The 19,058-nt window shown below is 39.8% G+C and overlaps 1 protein-coding gene and 1 long non-coding RNA gene across 2 annotated transcripts in view; both read left to right on the forward strand.

The window, feature by feature from the left end:
* The window catches only part of astn1 (astrotactin 1), a 424,302-nt gene that overhangs the window by 359,040 nt on the left and 46,204 nt on the right, over window positions 1–19,058 (forward strand). Inside the window, exon 18 of the mRNA XM_040039526.1 lies at window positions 17,132–17,421. Coding sequence (XP_039895460.1) covers window positions 17,132–17,421 — 290 coding nt within the window. The remainder of the gene's footprint in view (window positions 1–17,131; window positions 17,422–19,058) is intronic.
* Window positions 2,069–13,403, forward strand: LOC120738348. The gene is made up of 2 exons (XR_005696957.1): window positions 2,069–5,572; window positions 5,606–13,403. It is a non-coding gene; the product is annotated as an uncharacterized LOC120738348 (long non-coding RNA).

Below are 19,058 nucleotides of genomic sequence, written 5' to 3' on the forward strand. Positions count from 1 at the left end.
TATGTGCAAAGACAAGGTCCTCAGTCAAAGAAGAGTTGTTTTGTAGCTGGTGACAGATATGCAGGCTTGCAAGGTCTTAGGGAGTGCTGCTTCACTAATGCAAACCTGACCTTTTCTTGTCATGCTTCATGTTGTTTCTCAACCACCAGCCGTTTTTAACATCATTACACCTCATTCAGTTGTCTCTCTCCTGGATTTCAGGTTCATTAAAGCGTCCAAGAGCTTCTTTCATACCGAGATGCAACAGAAACAGACATGAGACCACCATCAGTGAAGAAGCATTTTGCTACACTACATTACTCCAGTCTTCAGAAGTAGACGAACTCACACAGTTCAGAATTATAGCTCCCAACAATTCAAAGATCTGTGAGGGGAAAAAAGAGGTGTTGGTGTAACGTTTGACGATGGGGCAAGCAGGAGGGAAAAGTAATAAATTGCTCTTGGCGCTCAACATGTCTCAACAAACCCACGGCGCTGTAGGCTGAACAGCAGATGGGGCAGATAAGGAGAGATTCTAGAGATAAAGACAATGAGAGCTGCAAGGAGTTAAAAAAAATAAAATTAAACAGAAGACTTATGTTCAGAGCAGGGTGGACACAGCCATATATTCAAATATACAGTCAGAATGGATGTTTATGACTCCCATTTATCTAACATACAAATAAGTAAGGCAGTAATTGTTGATATAGGGTCACTTTGATGATTCATCTACTTGCACCTTGCACCAGCAATGGTACCCGGCATCATTATAGTGCAGACCACAACCACAAATGGGACAAAGACCTGCAAATCTTGGGAGTAACACGTAATGATAGCGCTAATGACAGAATCAACTAAACAAATTAGAATTTTTAGCCATACTTTCCTTTAAGTTGTGTATTTAAAACACATTTTTACATATTACACTTTCAGAAAGGCTTTGTTAGTGGTAAATAAATGAATTTAATCTTGGTTTTATGTGAGATTCACGTTTGGGAACAAAAGTACTTTGTATTAGGGCTAGCCGGTCTTTAAGTCTGACGTCATTAGCCGTTTCCAGGTCCAAACTCCGCTTCAGGTCCCAAAGTCAAACAAACACTGCGGCATCACTGAGAGTTAAAAACTGTCTAAATTCTTTCAGCTGTAATAAATGATCAGTGTTGCTGCTTTACCAGGTGAAACAATTAAGTTTAACATCCAGGCATCCACGAAAACAGAATTTATTAAATTTAACGGAGTTAGAAATTAGCAGGAAATTAGCTCGCTAGTTTACACCAAAACATGATATAGCATGTTCTGACTGAGAGATTTCTGGAAAAAATTCAGACGTACAGCTCTGCTATCACTTCCAACATAAATGAAGACAGGAAACTAAACAGCAGTGAAGTTTGTAGGGTTACTGAAGTTGGACTAGCTGGTATATAATGATGTGCTATGTGGTGACTAGCGACACAGCTATGCTAGCAGTGAAGCTGAAGGATGAACACTAACTTTTAAAACTTTTTTTTCAATAAAAGTTAATGTGAGGGTGCCGATGGTTAGGGACAAATGCAATCGCCTGTCGGGATGCTGTAAACGGACCAAATTTCAGTCAGGAAAACAACTGAGACAATCCATCCACCATACAAGGTTAGCCATTAATATACTGCTGCATGGGCTGCTGCAGTTACATCGTAAGGTTTTAAAAACTGAGCTGTAAAATGAACAGTGACAATAAAAACCGAGAGGCCGACAGTGATCCCTGACTTTTTTTAGGGACTTGTTCAGATTAAATAGAACAAGATACAAAGCATTAAAAGCGCAACAGCCTTCTTAAACGCAGAGTAGTTTGGACCCAGAAGCGGAGTTCATATGTCTTCACTTAACCTCCTAGGACCTGGCGCCCACATATGTGGACATCACATTTTGGGTTATTTAGACCAAAATACTCAATTTTGCTCTACATGGGCATTATACTGCTACTGTTCTATCAAAATTTTAAACAAATATCCTCATATGTGGCTCTTATTTTTCTTAAAAACAAAAATAAGGTAAAAAAAAAAAAAAAAAAATCTGGTAATTCTTTGTTTTTGCATTCATCAGGCCCCAATATGCCCAAATATCAAAGAGAGATTAAAAATGCATGTCGTGGAAGAGTTCGGGTCTTAGGAGGTTAAAGACCGGATAGAATTACTTTTGTTAAATGTTAATCAAGTAAGCGTGTATGCACATACATTGAATATTAGCTTTTTACGACAGACTTGTCATTTTTCTTTTTGTTTTCATTTAAGCATTAAAATCGTTTAAAACATGCTTATAGTACAGAAAGCTTGTGAGACTTTAGCAGCATAATCAGCAACATAATATTCAAACATATATGATACTTTTATCTTTTGAAGCATGAATGTAGTTGATTCACCACTGAGAAGCACGATGAGGATTTTGAATCTTTACCTTACAATATAAAGCACCCTGAGGCAACTGTTGTTGTGATTTGGCGCCATATAAATCAATTGAACTGACAATGTCTTTAGTCCCAGTTATTAGAGGGCACTTTCTCTGGGACGTATAATAACTTTAAAATTGATTGGTGAGTATTTGCTTAAATACTTTTTGTTTTTATACACTCTTTTTAGAAATATGAGACTACCCCTGCTGCTTTTGGCTGATTATTGTCAGATGCCAAGTTGTGTGTTCAAATTCACTGCAGAGTTGCTGTCCTCATACAAGATGCAAGTTGGAAATGTAGGCATGTTGAATGAAGGTTGTTTTTTTTTTGTGCATCCAGTAGGAACAGTGATACTGGCTGCACTACCTTTAACCCACTGTGATCTATTTTTATTTTTAATGATAATCTAACACACCTCCCAAAAGATGATTCACTTTATTTTTAATAAAATAACTTTTTGCTTGTTTCTAAAACCTTCGATTAGAGTTAGGGCCATCACTAATGACCTGCGAGGTTTAAGAAAGTGAATCTGATGAACTAATTAAGACAGCATACTTTGGATTTGGGCATTCATGAAGGAGATGTCAGTAATGGGTCTGTCAGGCCACGGTCAGCAGCCTCAGTGCACTCTCAGACAAACAGTGTCTGCTAACGCGCAGCGCATACTTCTTTAAACATAAAGGCTCAGTAAGCCTCGCCAGATACCTTGTAGATAACATCTACGTGTGCGTTTGAATCTATGGTTATGTAAGCTGGATGAGCAGGATAGTGCTGACCAAAGGCCTTGCCCAGCTAAGCTTGACTATGAAAGCCTGCAAAGGTAAAAAGGGTGCCCGGGCGAGGTAATGCTGCAGATGTGTTGTCGCATTAAAGAGATATTGAACTTTAGGATGACTTTACTTTGTGAGCTTTCCTGACTATGACGTAAAAACAGATATTTCCATCTTCTTTATCCATTGATCCATGCCTGACCATAGGGAATAGAGGTTTTTTTGCAAGCCATTCACTCATGCATGCCAAAATGGGTCTTATGTTTATTTGAAATACCCTTTAGACCGGTCTTCATCACGAGTCGATATGTCAGCGATGCTACCAAAAAAGAAAATCGTGCCTGTGATATATTTTCCTCCACTTCAGTTTAGTTTTTGCACAGTATTAAAATAGCTGTAAGTGCAGGTGGTGGGGAAATCTCACATCCAGAGAGTGATAAAGTCATTTTTTTTTCTTCACCAGGTACAATCTTAAAGTCATCACAGAAACTAGGACACTGCTTTTTCTATGATGGCAGAATCACTAACATTTTCATACCTTCTTTTACACTGTGTGAATAAAAGCCTGAGATCTGAGGGTCATTTTCCAATAATGTGTGTCTGAAAAGCCATAATCATAAATACGTTTAATGGAGTATTTTGTCCTTTGATGCGGACACAGATGTTTGACACAGATTTTCCTATTGAACACGATAATGAGAGGAACCAAATTCATCCTGCTTTGGTACAAAGGAGTAATAAGGGATGTGGAGGTGAACTGAGGATCTATTTTTTGCAGTTACCTGAACCACCTGGTTCCATAACAGTGTTGCGTAATATAGAGTTAGATAAGTTGTCATCCATCAATTTCAGATCGACAGAGTTGCTTTCTTATTTCTCACTTTTGGCAACACTTTAGAATAACTGCACACTGTTAAGCATTCATAAGGTTGATTCTTCAGTTATAAAGCATTATTCCTTCTTAGTATGTTATTTATAACCATTAATATAACTTGGCTCAATCTTGCTTAATAGGCTCATAGATAACATGTTTAATGGCGGCATTTTTATACTTTATGACTGATGGGTTCAAACTACTGAATTTTCAATATATTGAAGTTAAAGTAACCTATAAATTAAACTCCATGTGTCTCATCTTACAATACATATTTGTATGTTCAGTGTCACACTGTGCTCTGTCTGTTAATTTCTGTTGATCTGTTGCTTTCTTTCTAACTTTCACACACACACAGACACACACACACACAGACACACACACACACACAGACACACACACAGACACACACAGACACACACACACACACACACACAGACACACACAGACACACACACTCTCTGATTAACGAATTACGAAAGTCAAGCTTCAGAATCGAAACTCCACCCGATCCAGCCCCACACTGTCTAAATTAAATAATTTCATGTTTAAATGTGTTGTTAATCATTTCCACAGACTTTCTTAATGCTAACATTATGCTAACATGTTTGTAGTTGGTTTAATAGTTTATTTAGAGATTGTTAATCCATCATTTATCATTTAACCAACATTAAACCATTTAAATCTCTGTTTATAAATGACGTAGTAAGGAAGAGCAATCCTATATAAATGATGAATCATGTAATGTATGTTTGCACTGATTGCCGATCACGCTTCAACTGAGTCAAGTATTAACTTATTAACGTACTGAAGCTTAATAGTGCTGTTAATGTAAAGTCTTACCCATGTAATGATCTGTTACTAAAACAGGTTAGTATAATCACCACATAAAGTCTGTAACTCAGACAAAACCATTCGTTTATTTGTCAAAATGCAGTTTTTACATCAGTGAATGAGTCACCGCCACTATTCCTTTGACATTGTTTAATCCTAGTTGATGTTTTTGTGCTGAATATTTAGCTCTTCTGTCAGCCTCACAGCAGATTTTAGAAATGCTCCTAGTTTCCTGACAACCTCGCCCTACATTTTCTCACTGACGCTGAATATCTGCAGACTTTTATTATTCTGAGGATAACTGGTATCGTGTATCAGAGTGAATATGTTTCAGATATTTTTTTATTTTTTTTGCATGCATTTTCAGTTGAAAAGTAGTTTTCTTCCGATGTTTCCGCAGAAGGGTAAACGGCAGCTACAGTAACATGAAACAAATGTGAATTTACACAACGCTACATAGAACAGAACCAAAAAGCACGGGGCTGCTGAGTGAACATTTACTACTGTAACAAAACAGTGCTGCGAATTACTGCCGAGCCTCTCGCTCTGTTTGGCCAAAGGTTCCCATCAACTTCACACATAATGCCCTCTATTGCAATGTAACAGGAACAGAAGTAGCATATGGGACCATTCTGTGCACTCTTCTGGCTTCTGCACTGCAACACTGTCCTTACTCTTATAGCTGAGGTGTTTAACTGAGCAGCTTCTTCATGTTCACAGTTTATGTGCTAAAAAAGGTTTCACTCATGATTTGTACCTGTGTGCTCGGTAGAGTTTGACAGTTAGATGGACTATAATGCATGTGAAGACTACACAGTGAAACAATGCAAGTGTATTTTGGAACGCTAACTCGTTTAACTGGAAGAAATATGATCTCTTTGCCTTACAAAGGCATATTAAAAAAAATAACGGTAGACCACTCTGTTTATTTGTTTGTTTAAATTCCAAGAGTATTTGAAAAGAATGACAACAACTGGGAGAAACAGAAATTTAAGCTCCTGAAAACTTTGTTTCAAAGGCCTGATTAGATTTAACTGATGTAGCTTTTTGGCAGCCATAAATTACATCAGCTTTTCCCAGCCAGAAAAAGAAGTGCTCTCGTATGATCCTGAACTGAAAAACTGATGATATCAGAATTGTTTTTTTTTAATTGTGTCTGGTTTTACAGCTGGTTTTATGTGTGTGCAGCACAACACAGAAATGTAAAACAGGATCATTCCTTTCTTTAAGAGTAGCTCCGCCAGTTCAGATGCGATGAGCTCAGAAGATCGTTTAGCATATTCGGCCTGCAGCAAACACACTGGACCTCCTGATGGTGTGCAACGCATCAGTCAGCTCCGCTCACATGTAAAGCCCCCTGCCAAATGCCGAGTGCATCCTGGTGAGAAAATCTGATGGAAACTTGAAAACATTCAAGAAATGTTACACTGCAGGAAAATAATAATCATTGTAGTTGTCTGTGTTTCCTTTTTCCTGGGAACTAATATAGTTACAGCCTTTTAGGATAAATAGCAATGGTGCGGATTTAGGTACAATATGCAGCGTACAGAACTGTTACTGCTATTTGAGTGTCCATTGCGCACCAGTAAACAGGTTAATAATTGCAGGCAGATGAATGAGGAAATTACTTTAGGCTGCTTCTTCAGCTGCATTCGTTCTCTATTACTGAGTGTTTAATGTGAGTAGAGATGAATTCCAGGTTAATGGGCTCTTACCACAGCAAATGAATGATTTGTAAACTGATACAACAGGGAAATGTGACTGTCTGCAGGTCAGCGAGTTAGCAGCAGGAATTCAGCATCTTGCAGTGGGTCGCTTCACATTAACGGTGACCTCTCTAATTGTCAAGCCATGGAGTTGCTTCCTGAATTTGATGGATCATATACGTGCGCACATGTAAAATAACACGCCGTGTGATGCTTTGAGTTGATTCCATGCAGCGTGGGTGTCTGCTCTGCTGACACGAATTCACATGGGAGTTCAAGTGTTGCAACGCTGCACGGCACACGCACGCATGACAATAACGCACGTCCACCCACGCTACTTGCACTCGCATCTCTATTTGTGTCACTCATCTCAACGTATCACTTTCCCATCCTCCAAATTCGCACTGTTTGCACTCATCCATCCCTTTTCTGGCAAACGCACTGACAAACAAATGCCTTCCCTCTGCCACCCTCCTTTGCTCATATCCTCCGTGCAGAAACAATCTCGCTGGATCTCTCTCAGCGTGGCTCCGCAGCCGAGGAAACCTTCCACACTTTTTATTTGCAATTCGCTTTAGTTTGGATACTGGCGGAGCGTCGCCCTGTTACCGTGAATTATCAGGTACAAGCTGCACGCGGGTACCAGGGACAGTGTTTGAGCATGTGCACGCTCATATGCACATCAGAGAAGATTTGTCTGTCACACAGATTTGGCTAAGCGCTCTGATGTATTCCACTTCACAGGTTTGGAGTTTAGATCACGCAGACAGACACACAGGATATCTACTGTATTGTTTATCTGCATCTCATTCAGTTTCCTCTTTGCTGCCTCTAATTCCATTTATCATTTTTCTCCATACAAGAGGCACGATCCCTCCAAAACTCCCCCATGTTTAATGCTTTTTCCTTTTTTTTCCATCTCACGGCTTTCCCATTTACTAAGCTACTGCCAGCTTTAATTTCCAACATTCTCGGCTCAGCAGAAGCGCTCATGATTACGTTCCATAACCATGTAACGTTCATCTCGGCCAGACGCATTTAAAAGGTTGGGTATGATTTGCCCTCTTTTTGTCTGCTGAACAGTGGAGCATGCACATTGGCGAATTCTGCAAATGGGCAGAATTCGCCAAAGTGAGTGATCCGCTTGCATCATCTAGTGGCTGAACGCTAGTATTTCACAGTCACTGAAGTTAGTGGAGTCACACTGAGTGGTATTATTCCACACAGGATGGAGGAGAGAAGAGGTGTCAAGTCAGACATTTAGTTTAAAAGCCTCTGTTAAAAATGAGGTTGATGGTGTCAGGAGCTAAAATCACGGCACTTTGATCACAAAGATGAATGGTGATTTAATGAGTCATCCTTTCACAAAGAGGGCTGATGAAAGGAGATATAATGGAGAGGATCTGTGGGCCCGCGAGAGACAGGAAATTAAGGCTTTCAATCCAAAATTCTGAAAAATATTCACCCAAACAACGTCTGAAGATTACATCCTTGAACAGTTCTTCATCCCTTTCTCTTCTTGTCGCTCTTTCTTGTCTTCTGTCTCATAGCCATAAACATTTATAAACTTGATATTTTTGTAAACAAGACGACTGACTTGAGTCAGTTAGTCGCAGATGAACAAGAATTATATCTCATCAGAGAGTGTAGGAGGACGGGGTGGATGGAGAGGTATTATATGAATCTGAATAGCTCTGAGCTCCATCTGTTGTGTACTATAGAGATGAGTCATTCCGCCTAGTGCAGCACGGGTCAAAGCAGCCTGAAATCTCCAGCTTCATAGTCGCACACATACAAACACTGACCCACAAATAAACACGTCCACTAATACATGATTGAGTGAGTCTGCCATCGTGCATTTAGACTGTGTCTACAGTTTAGTCAAGCCTATTAAGCCTCAGCTGGTATCCGAGATTGGTTTTCAGACCACATCGATGCTTGGGACAAACATTCTGAAATGATAACACAACAATGATAATATGCAGTAATAAAAGAAAACTCAAACAATAAACTCCAAAATAAGTGTTGAAGGAGACTTACAGTCTTGTGCTCATTTTTCAGCTCAAAGTTCTTATTCGGGGAATCGAGTAGAGTTCAAAATGATCCTTTTTGTCCTTTACTGCATCTTGGTGCAGCCCATTTATTCACACTTTGTCTGAAACTCTTCTGTTCAGTTTTATATCTATATTCACAACAACCACACCTCAAGGTGCGTTAATGTAAAGAGAACCTCAACGATCAGACAACCATGCATGAACAAGCCCTTGGCAACAGTGGGTGAACTATAGGTAAGAGTCAATGCAATGGTGGTGTATGAACACATAGAGAGTGAAACGAGTGAAGGAGAAATTCCCCAGCACCTGAAGGCTATTGCAGCTTAACTAAGGCAGGGTTCAGGGTTCACCTGATCCATAAAAAGCAAAATCTGAACTTTTCCTTAAGAGTAAAGAGGGTGTCTGTCTCCCAAATCCAAACTGGGAGCTTGTTCCACAGGAGAAGCTCCTGAAAGCGGAAGTCACAAGTAAGCCTGAGAGTGAGGCGCTCCACTAGGACAATGTGGAATATAAAACACTATAGGTCCCATTTACTTTACCACTCCCAGATTAAAAGAAGAAAGAAAACCCACCTTAAAACTAAAAACACACACCTGATACATTGCTTCATATAGCTGCTATGACTGCTCTACAAAATCAAAGAGGAACTGCAAATGTGTATTTTATCGCCTTAACACTGATGCTGACAAGATCAGGTATGTAATCCTTACCTCCACGTAAAACTCACACTAATGTCAGTGCTAAACCAGATGATGGATCATTCAAAAGGACAGTTGCAATCCGTCAGTTTCTTCACACAAACTTTATTTGGCTACCTAAAGTTTTTACTTTAAACTGCATTCGAAAATATAATAGAAATATATAAAAAATGGTACTACATGTAGTTTCCTTTATGTGCTCCCAACACTGAATAAACCAAATATCAAGCTATCAAAAAGTCAGACGCACATAGGCTCGCAAAGGTACTGCGTTCTCTGCCCCTGTTGTCCGACGTAGACCACATTAGGTAGCGTCCTCCAAAATTTACACCCAAAATTGTATTTCTGTAGAGGCGGAGGAGGAGGAGGATGTGAAGGCACTATTTCTCTATTCTGTCTCGTCATCACTTTCCTTCGTGAGACATCTGACTCAGTTAAACATGGATTACTTTTAATGAGGTGTGTGTGTGTGTGTGTGTGTGTGTGTGTGTGTGTGTGTGTGTGTGTGTGTGTGTGTGTCTTTTCCCCAACATGTATTCTCTTCAAAGCAATACACTGCTTGTAAAACAGTTTAAAGCATGTGTGTGTTCATGTGCATTGGTTGAAGTTGACAGCAGTTTAGATGCATGTGTGTGAGGGTACTTTCTAGATTGCGAGCTTGAGCTAAAGACAGAACAAAAGGCAGGAAAAACAGAGAAGTAATGGAAATGGAAATGTAGAGGCGGTGCCAGAAAATGTGTGAGGAAAATGTGATCCGTTTTCTTGTTTTAGCAGAGAGATGCAGAGCGGGGATACAGTGCTTACAGCTTTTCCCTCACACCTACCGCACGTTGTGAAAAAGAGGTGTGATTATGGCATTTTGTCGGGTAAGAGAGTAAAAGGGGAACCACACAGAGGAGATATGGCAAGACGAGACAAAGAGACACTGAAACAGCAAGAAACATTAAGCAAAGTTCAAAGCGGAGCACTCTGCTGTCTTGTTTTTGTCTGTGCGACTGAAAAATACAACATGCATATCAGATGGAATAACATCCATTTCTCACAGCTGCGAGCTGTAACTTACCTTTCAAAGCTTTTTAGAGATGTTCATACAAACGATACAACATCCTGTGCCTCTCAACATATCAAAACTATACTTGCACTTTTGTGTACAAGTAGATTAATGCACACACATCTCTAAAATACATGCATTTGAAGGTCAGGCATTCATTTCCTCGCGGTAAGTAGATTCGAGCCTTTGTGACTCTTGGTGTGATTGTGGAGAGCAAGTCCACTTATCAAATAGGGCGTCTATGCTATGCATCAGACAAGTATGCATGTCAGAGACTCACTAAACAAACAAGCCAGGTTGTGTCTCTGTGTTGCAGTAGTATTGTTATCGTTTCATATGCAAGACATTAGCAGTGATGTCCGTTTATGAGAAAAACGCAATAGTTCCAAGTGGTGCTGGGGTTTGTTTTTTAGCAGAAAAGTCTTGTCGTTCAGCTGATTAACCCTTCTCTCCAGCGGTTGCTTGCCACAAACCTTAGCCATTTTGCATTTGCTGTTTCATTTACTGACTACATGAGCTTAAAGTGATGTAAATCATATGCAGTATAAAGGAAAAGATGATCTCTGGGAAGGGCTACTTTTTCCTTACTAGCCACAGTGTTGGGTTTAATGCATCCCAAAATAACATGTTACTTTAATCACGTTACATTTTTAAGTAATGTAACAAATTACATCAATAAATAGATTTATTACATTATAGTTAGAATTATGTTGTTCGCTATGTTACTCGGGTTGTTCAGTTATCTGCACGATGGGTGGACAGAAAGAGAAAAGCATGAAACATGCCTTTTTCTACTAACGCACTTGGTGATATTGTTCATGTGGAGGGAGAAGGAAAATGTTGGAGCAGTCTGCAACATTTGTGGATTGGAGATATGGACATTCCTTTTATTTTAATACAAAAAATGAAAATAATGCAATGATAAAGTGTAAACTACTTCTACGATAAAACCAACAGCATAACGTAACACTGACCCTTTGCAGGCGTGTAGCATGCTAGCAAAAAGCCCGCAAAGAACCCACGATCACAGGGTGCCACCCCAGCCCAGCAGCCAGAGGCTGATCTTCAGCTGCTAACAAGTTCAACTGCTAACTTCATATCTGACATGTTCTTAAAGCTGTTAGCTTTAAAATTAAAAAAAAAAGAGCGATTAGTACTTCCTGCTGCAGTAATTTTAGGCAGCATGGCTAATATATATATATATATATATATATTCTGAAGCTTCTTCAGTCGTCTACGTGGAGGAGCTGGGGAGGAGGTGGGTTGCAAAGCAGCTTGTAGATGTGCAGCGACAGTGGGCAGGCTGAAGCAGGTTACAGTAAATAGTATGCCCTAGTCACCATCTGTAGCCTAACATTGAGGTCACCCCCTGGTATTGCAGCTGAGCTTCCCCTCACCAAGGGGAAACCTCTGGAGCTGCCGATAGACTCAACGTTATTACTCTGCGTTGTTTTTATGGTAAACTTGAATTTTTCTGCAGAATTCTTTGAAAAACCATAAAATCCTTAGAACAATTCTTCAAGCACATACTATATGTACCACACTTACTATATCTGTTCTATATTTTTATTTCTTATGAAATCTGTAACGATGTGGAAAGGTCTTGGGGTGATAATATGCTGTTTATCTTGTCCGTCAGGTGTCTTCAGGCCAGGCTGCTAATCCATTTTAATATCCCCCTTGGTCTCAGCTGACAGTGAACACTTCTGAAGTGAACCAAAACTAAACGGAAGTAATCATTGCCAATTTTCTTTGCCCTAAAAGCCACCCGCCTGCCCTAATTTAACTGCCACATTTAATATCCGTCTGCCAGGAGGTGGCAAGTGAAGATAGAGTGATGGGAGCTGATTAGTAAGGCCGTTTGACGGGGATGGATTAAAGTTTGGCAGATTAGGAGCGCAAGGACATCGATGTCCGTGGTATTATTCACATACTTAAACATGCAATGTTTGATTTTTCCTCAAAGTACTGCCTCCATTCGTTTTCCCTTATCTCTCTATTTTTGTATTGATTTACTTCTTCCCACGTACTTGTCCAGTACAAACAAAAGCCTGATCTTCTATATTGCCTTTGATTAGTCAGGGGAACAGGATGCCTTTATTTTTTATTCATGCACGCACACCATGCAGACATGCCTGTCAGGAGCCGGCATATGTGAACATTCAAAGTTTGATTTTGTATTCCTCCGACTCGGTCCTAAATCAGACCTCATTTACCTACACGAGCCTCTGATTAGTAAGATTTACCTCATTGACCCAGTTACAAGGAATCAGGGCTGTATGTTAGCATTGCCACTGACATAAACATCGAAGATTCACAAACGTGCAACCAGACCTCGACAGATCTAAGTAACAGAGCTGCATGCTGAACATGGAACGACCTGATCTGAAAGCAGAGATAAAACATTTGTCTTTAGACTGGCATAGTATGTATTTGTAGGCTGTTGGTCCCACTGCTTCTGTTTGACACTTATTACAATTTTGATGTTTTTCTTCACATGTATACAGTTTTGTCTCATAGTTAAAGGGCCATGGTCTGTTTTCCTGTCTCAGCAGCAGCACCTTGTTGTTCAAGATCATAGAAGAAGACTTGCAATAAGACAAGAAAGATTTTCTTGAATCTTGAATCGTTGAATCTTTTGGTGTTTTTCCGTATGTTGACTGTTACTCAAAGGTCAGACTGTGTAATACTGAGAGAAACCTCAAAAAGCCCCAAAATTACATCTCAGACTTTGCTATAATGCATAGCACCACATATGGAGAAAACCAAACACAGCATATGAGCACAAATACCTCACACCAACTGTCAGCATGGTGTTGGAGAGGTAATAAACTTGACTTTAGTCACAGGACCTGACAGCTTGCAGTCACTGAGTTGACCGTTTGTGTAAAAAAATATTCTAGAGTCAAATGTGAGGCCATCTGTCTAACAGTTAACGCTTAGCTGAAACTGGGTCATGCAACAGGACAACGATCCCAAGCACACCTGCAAATCTCCAGCAGGATGCCTGAAAAAAACTGTTGCAATGCTCCAGTTAAAGTCCAGAGCTCAACCTGACTGAACTGAGGCATCTTTGTAAAGAGTGCATTCAAACTCCTCCACAATGACGTCATTAAGAAACATTCAGTTCAATTCAATTCAATAAAACTTTATCGATCCTGAAGGTTGACCCCGAAGGAAATTGGGTTAAGGCTGCCGACCTTTGCCAACGCCGTCTTACCCTTCCGACCATACATACATTACACAGCATCACGTGGGGTAGACAGGTCAGAGAGGTATAACCATAACATATGACTTCAAATATTAGTGAATCAAGGTGTGACGCTGCAGTCCTGTGGAAACGTTCCTTTTCACGTGACTGTCTGTGTTTTTTTCCTCCTTAAATCTCAACAATTCAGATGGTTTCAGACAAAATGAAGTGTGCACTGTATATATTTCACAGATGTGTGGGACAATGTTATCAACTGGATGAGAACTGCATCCATAACAAAGCCACCACTGGTTTGTTACTGTTGCACTTTCATTCTTATCTCTTTGTATTTCGACTCAGGTGCACACACATAGAAGTCTATTTGCATAAGCGCATTCAAACACAATCAGTCTAATTCTGCTTTTCGTATTTGACTGTTTTTTGTTCTGTTAACTGAAAGTTGAGATGTTTTTGTAAAAGACTATTTTAATGGAATTGGTGAAACAAAAAGTAAACACTAAGAGGGGGAAATTATTCATATTAGACAATCAGAAAATGGTCTTCCTTCTTGTTTTGCATGTGTGCTGGTCCCCGAGCTTGTGTGCACACTTTTCCCATCTTCCCATGGCTCATAAAATGGGTTGTATTCCATCAAAGGCAGCTCGCACAACAAGCTTATTCCCTAATTGGTGCTTGAGCTTTTAAATTGCCTGTGTTTGCTCACTTCCAAGCAGTCCCCAAAATGCTAATGTGAAAAATTCAGCCTTTTAAAGAACAAAAATATTGTCAAAGTTCTGCATTAAGCATGTCTCCCTCTCTCACTGCTTTCCTATTTCCTTTGCAAGCAGATAACCCACTCTGTCTGAGAGGAAATAACATTTAATGGGGAGTAATTGATTCATATATTTGCATAATACAGAAATTTCATTCAATAAACTTTTGCTATAATCTGCTGGATGTGTATTTTTACTCATTTACACAAATAAAATAAAACTGTATTACAATCTTAATCATAGTCAGTGGCAGCTCTCGAGTCTGTTGGGGACCCAGGCAAACAAAATCACAGAGGGCCAGCATTCGTCACCAGTGTTGGTCAAGTTACTGATTACTTCCCCCAAAAAGTAATCCCGTTACTTTACTGATTACTTATTTTCAAAAGTAATTAATTACTTAGTTACTTAGTTACTTTTTAAAAACACGATTTACAACCTGAATAGGTGATAAAGCGATAGATCTTTCAGCCCAATTCTACTTTTTCTGCATAATCCATCATACAAAATGTAATCAAATGGAAAAGTCTCTTTTTAAAACTTGTTTTATTAGTTTTAATCTTTTAACTTTATGCATCAAGCAAAGATTTAATTATATGCAACATTCTCTGACTGGAAGAAATTTGTTTAACATTTTAAACCTATTTTCTACACATTCCAGCACATAAAATAAAATATTTTTTGTGTTTACACTCACTCTTTCAAATAGATGCAAATAAAACACAGCAGAAAATAAATAAAGTCAAAGACTCAGCGGTCCTGTTGCTCTATTTTCACCTGTAAAGCAGGAGTAGGTAGGCGGAGGTTTACCCTGGTGCAGGTGTGCCGCGGCGGTCAGTGGAAGAATCCGCGAGTTTCTCTGTGAGTTTCCCATTACCTTGTTGCGCACTCGGTGCTTGCTCAGAAGTTTAGGGGTTTTGTTCGCTTTAAAAAGACGTTTTCTTCTCACGCACGATGGACACTAATGTTTTTGTGACTTTTTATGGAATCAAACTCAAAGTAAGGTCAGTAGTTCCACTTTGTTGATCTGCACACAGCTGTTGTCATGAACACTCGCTTACGTCACTGTCATGAGACATTCTCGCAAAAAAAATCACGGTTTTAGTAACGCAGTAACATAGCGTTCGTACGGGAAAGTAACGGTAATCTAATTACCGTTTTCACAATAGTAATCCCTTACATTACTCGTTACTTGAAAAAAGTAATCGGATTACAGTAACACGTACTGCCCATCTCTGTTCGTCGCAACGTTATAAATTTATGTCATAAATAATCTCATGCCAAAAAATAACTAAAAAGCAGTTGCATAAAACGACAGGTAAAACATTCATCCTGAGCCCAAGTTTATGTCAGTAACTGTGCCCTACTGTTAGTTGACTGCCACTGTCCCAAAAGTGACTCTTGGCCGTGCACATTAACACGGTCACGTCACAGACAGCAGAGCTGCCCACAGTGGGCTGCTCTGTTAGCCAAGTTAACTAATGTTACACACCAAGGTACACAAAAGGAGGAAGGACTTCCATTTGGACATGAAATTTGTTGTTCTGCTTAAAAGGAGTAAAAGCAATGTGGCTTCTAAGGTTGACAAATCACGTTTTTGTCATGATTCTTTCAGTAAATTTCCCAGAAAGACCATCTGCCCTAAAGCAGCATCACCACTGGACTTAACTCAGCTTCATTATCTTGCATTATTCACTTTAGGAGATCTGTACTAGTTCTCGGGTCAGTGTTTCAATCTGAACTCTGGGATCAGGGTGGATGCTGTCTATTTGTCTCTAAGGTTTGTGTCTCATTTCAAAAGAATGACAACAAAATGTTAGAAGGAATCCAGAAGCCTAGGTGGAAATATAAATCTTTCTCTAATGATCAGGTGAAATAAATATGATTTTTAGATTTTCCCTCAATTATTCCATATTATCATTTGATGCTGGGATGCTCTTTAAACTCTTATTTACTTAATGATGTTGTGTCCTCCTTTGCTGGGAACCAGCTGGAGAATTAGGTCCACCGGCTTTTCATCTCAGTGTATCCAAATTCTAAAATAATGTTGTAAAGTCTCCATCTGTAGATAGATAGAAACGCAGTATAAAAAGTCAGGAAATGTGTGTTTGGTTGATTATTTCTTTGTTATAAAGATGCTTCTGGGCAATAAATCTTATACCGTTGGAAAGCCTGTTGACTTCACCTTAACCCACAATTGTAGCATCATTTGAGCAGCAAAGTTCAGCCCAAAGATAAAGAGCACTCATTTAGACTCTCATGTTATCTGATGATAATGATGCATTTTTCTCCAATGCCACAGACTAAGTAGGGAAATTAAGTCAATAATAGTCATATTATTACAACACGTCATCCTTTGATATAACCGTGGTCAGTGTTTACTTGCTATGAAACATAAAACTCTTGTAGCTGCATTTGTAGCTCAAATATTTACACTCCTGCTCATGCATTGTGCATGTGATGCAGAAAGACTACAGCCTCTCTAGAAGGGCGGTATGGGAATGTGGGAACGCATTACTGCTTTGTGCCTTTGCCTGCTGCCGCAGAAGAAAAAAAATCTCCCAGTTCAGCTTTTTTCATTCCCTTAATCCCTAATCGCATTACCGTAAACATGTGACATCACCATCTCTGTATCTTATGCACACGGCTATTTTTAATAATATTATGAATAAAAGTTCTTTGGAATGACTTTTGTGGGTTTTTTGATTTGATTTTGGCAAGCTCTGGAGAAACGACAGTTAATTAGTGACACAGTTCCCTTCTTTCTGTATATTCAGGTAACTCACCTTCAGAGGAGTCCGAGGAGCGCGACAAGGAGCGCGACAAGGAGCCCCGGACGCTGACCTACCCTGCGTACATTGCCAGTCTGCTGGACAGTGGAGCAAAGCGCATGGCAGCCGGAGTCCGCATGGACTGCAGCAGCCAAGGCCAGTGCCCACGGTCCTGCCACCTCTGCCACATGAGCCCAAGGGCAGCACAAGGGCGGCAGCAGTCTGAGCCGGTGCTGCTGCAGATTACCAAGGCTACACCTATTTATGAGCTGGTATCCAACAATGAGACCTACCAGGTGTGTACAGTGTTTTGGGTGTTTGGTCTTTAATATTTAAACTACACAAATTTATTCTTCACACCCTCTAAATTGAAGGCGGTGCCTTCTTGAAATCCATTCCCTGTGCAGCATTGAAGAACACATTTATTATGCAGTGTCCTTGTGATCCTAAAGGCTTCATTAGGAAACAGGTTATGGAAACAGAAATCCTCAGAAAGAAGCATTTCCCTTCCAGGATGTCACGCCTTTCTTTGCTTGAAGCATCCTGTGCCATAAACTGCCTTATTGCGCTGTGCCTTATTTGACTCCATCAATACTGTACATCAATAGTGCTTCTACTGCTCCAGCAGGGTCAATACAGTGCTACTCCTGCAGTGTCAGGCCTTTATCCTTAAGCTCAGTCAGACAGCTGCTGTTATTGAAAGAGTCTGCTTAGAGTCTGCTACAGCTTGACTGTGCAGGTATGTGTGCAGAAAAGTTCAACTGTAAAAGTACTTTTTAACTCTTCCCTGTAGTTACCAATATTGCCTTTACTCTAGTGCTATGCAATATTGCAGATTTTGGTATTGATCCAATATCAAGTAAATACTGGGCCGGTATTGCCAATACTTTTAACCTATAAAGGCTGCTTATGTAGGGGAGAGCAGTGTGTGAGATGAGTTAACAAAACATACCTTTCAGCTTAAAACTGGGTTTTTTGTGACCTGTATAATAAATATTCCTGTCTCTGCAGGACTTCAGGTCAGCTTCTGTTGTTCACATATCCTGATGCTATAAATAATATGGACGTGACAATCAACACAAAAAGATTCAGACGTTTTTCATAGTGCATGGTTGAGATGCTTTTTTTAATGACCAAAAAATGATTAACACATGCTGAACGTGCAGAATGAAAAGAATTCTATTGTGCTAGTATTAATCTGACACCATTAAGAGCATTGCACCAATATTTACATCTACCCACCTCCACCATTTTTTCTCTGAAAGTTTTATGAGCCTTTCAGGTTTTCCACATTTTCTACAGCATTCTGGTAACGTGCGTAATACCAGTTTTTTATGTAATGTTAAAATGTGAAACATTGTCCCTGCCTGGGTTCTATATCCCCAACACTGTGAGACGTCTGGAGGTCTGACAGGGGTTCGGCTGTCTTTTGATAAAATCTCATTAAGTAGTAGCCGCTCCAGTCCACCGTTCCTAAAAGCACAGAGTTCTGTGTCCATGTTATCCTCCTGTAAGGTTCCTCCTCACCAGTGACCACTGGCTTCTTGATTTCCTGTCTGACCGAGCCTGTTTGTCTCTGATTGTTCATGTTTGACTTTGCGCCCCCATGAAGAGTGTTGGGGCTTTGAACCTTGTTGTGTCTCACTGAATATTGACAGCTCTGTCAGCCACATGGATCGGTTTGCACTCTCTCATTTATTGTGGCACATTATATAAACAGGTGCTTGCTTTTCCTAATGTCCAGTGAATTCAGTTCATCACAGAGGGGCATGATTGTAGGGGAGGAAATTAATAAAACACTCTTAAATTCTGTTTCTGATCGTGCGGATTTGTCTGCCGATTGATGTGGGGGAGGGAGGGGGAATAGCAGAATTTTTTCTTAAGAGGAGTGTGGATAATTTAAAAATGAATCACTTTGCCCATCACGTTGACC

Source organism: Simochromis diagramma, unplaced genomic scaffold, assembly GCF_900408965.1.
Source record: "Simochromis diagramma unplaced genomic scaffold, fSimDia1.1 OVJJ01000337.1, whole genome shotgun sequence".
NCBI lineage: Eukaryota > Metazoa > Chordata > Actinopteri > Cichliformes > Cichlidae > Simochromis > Simochromis diagramma.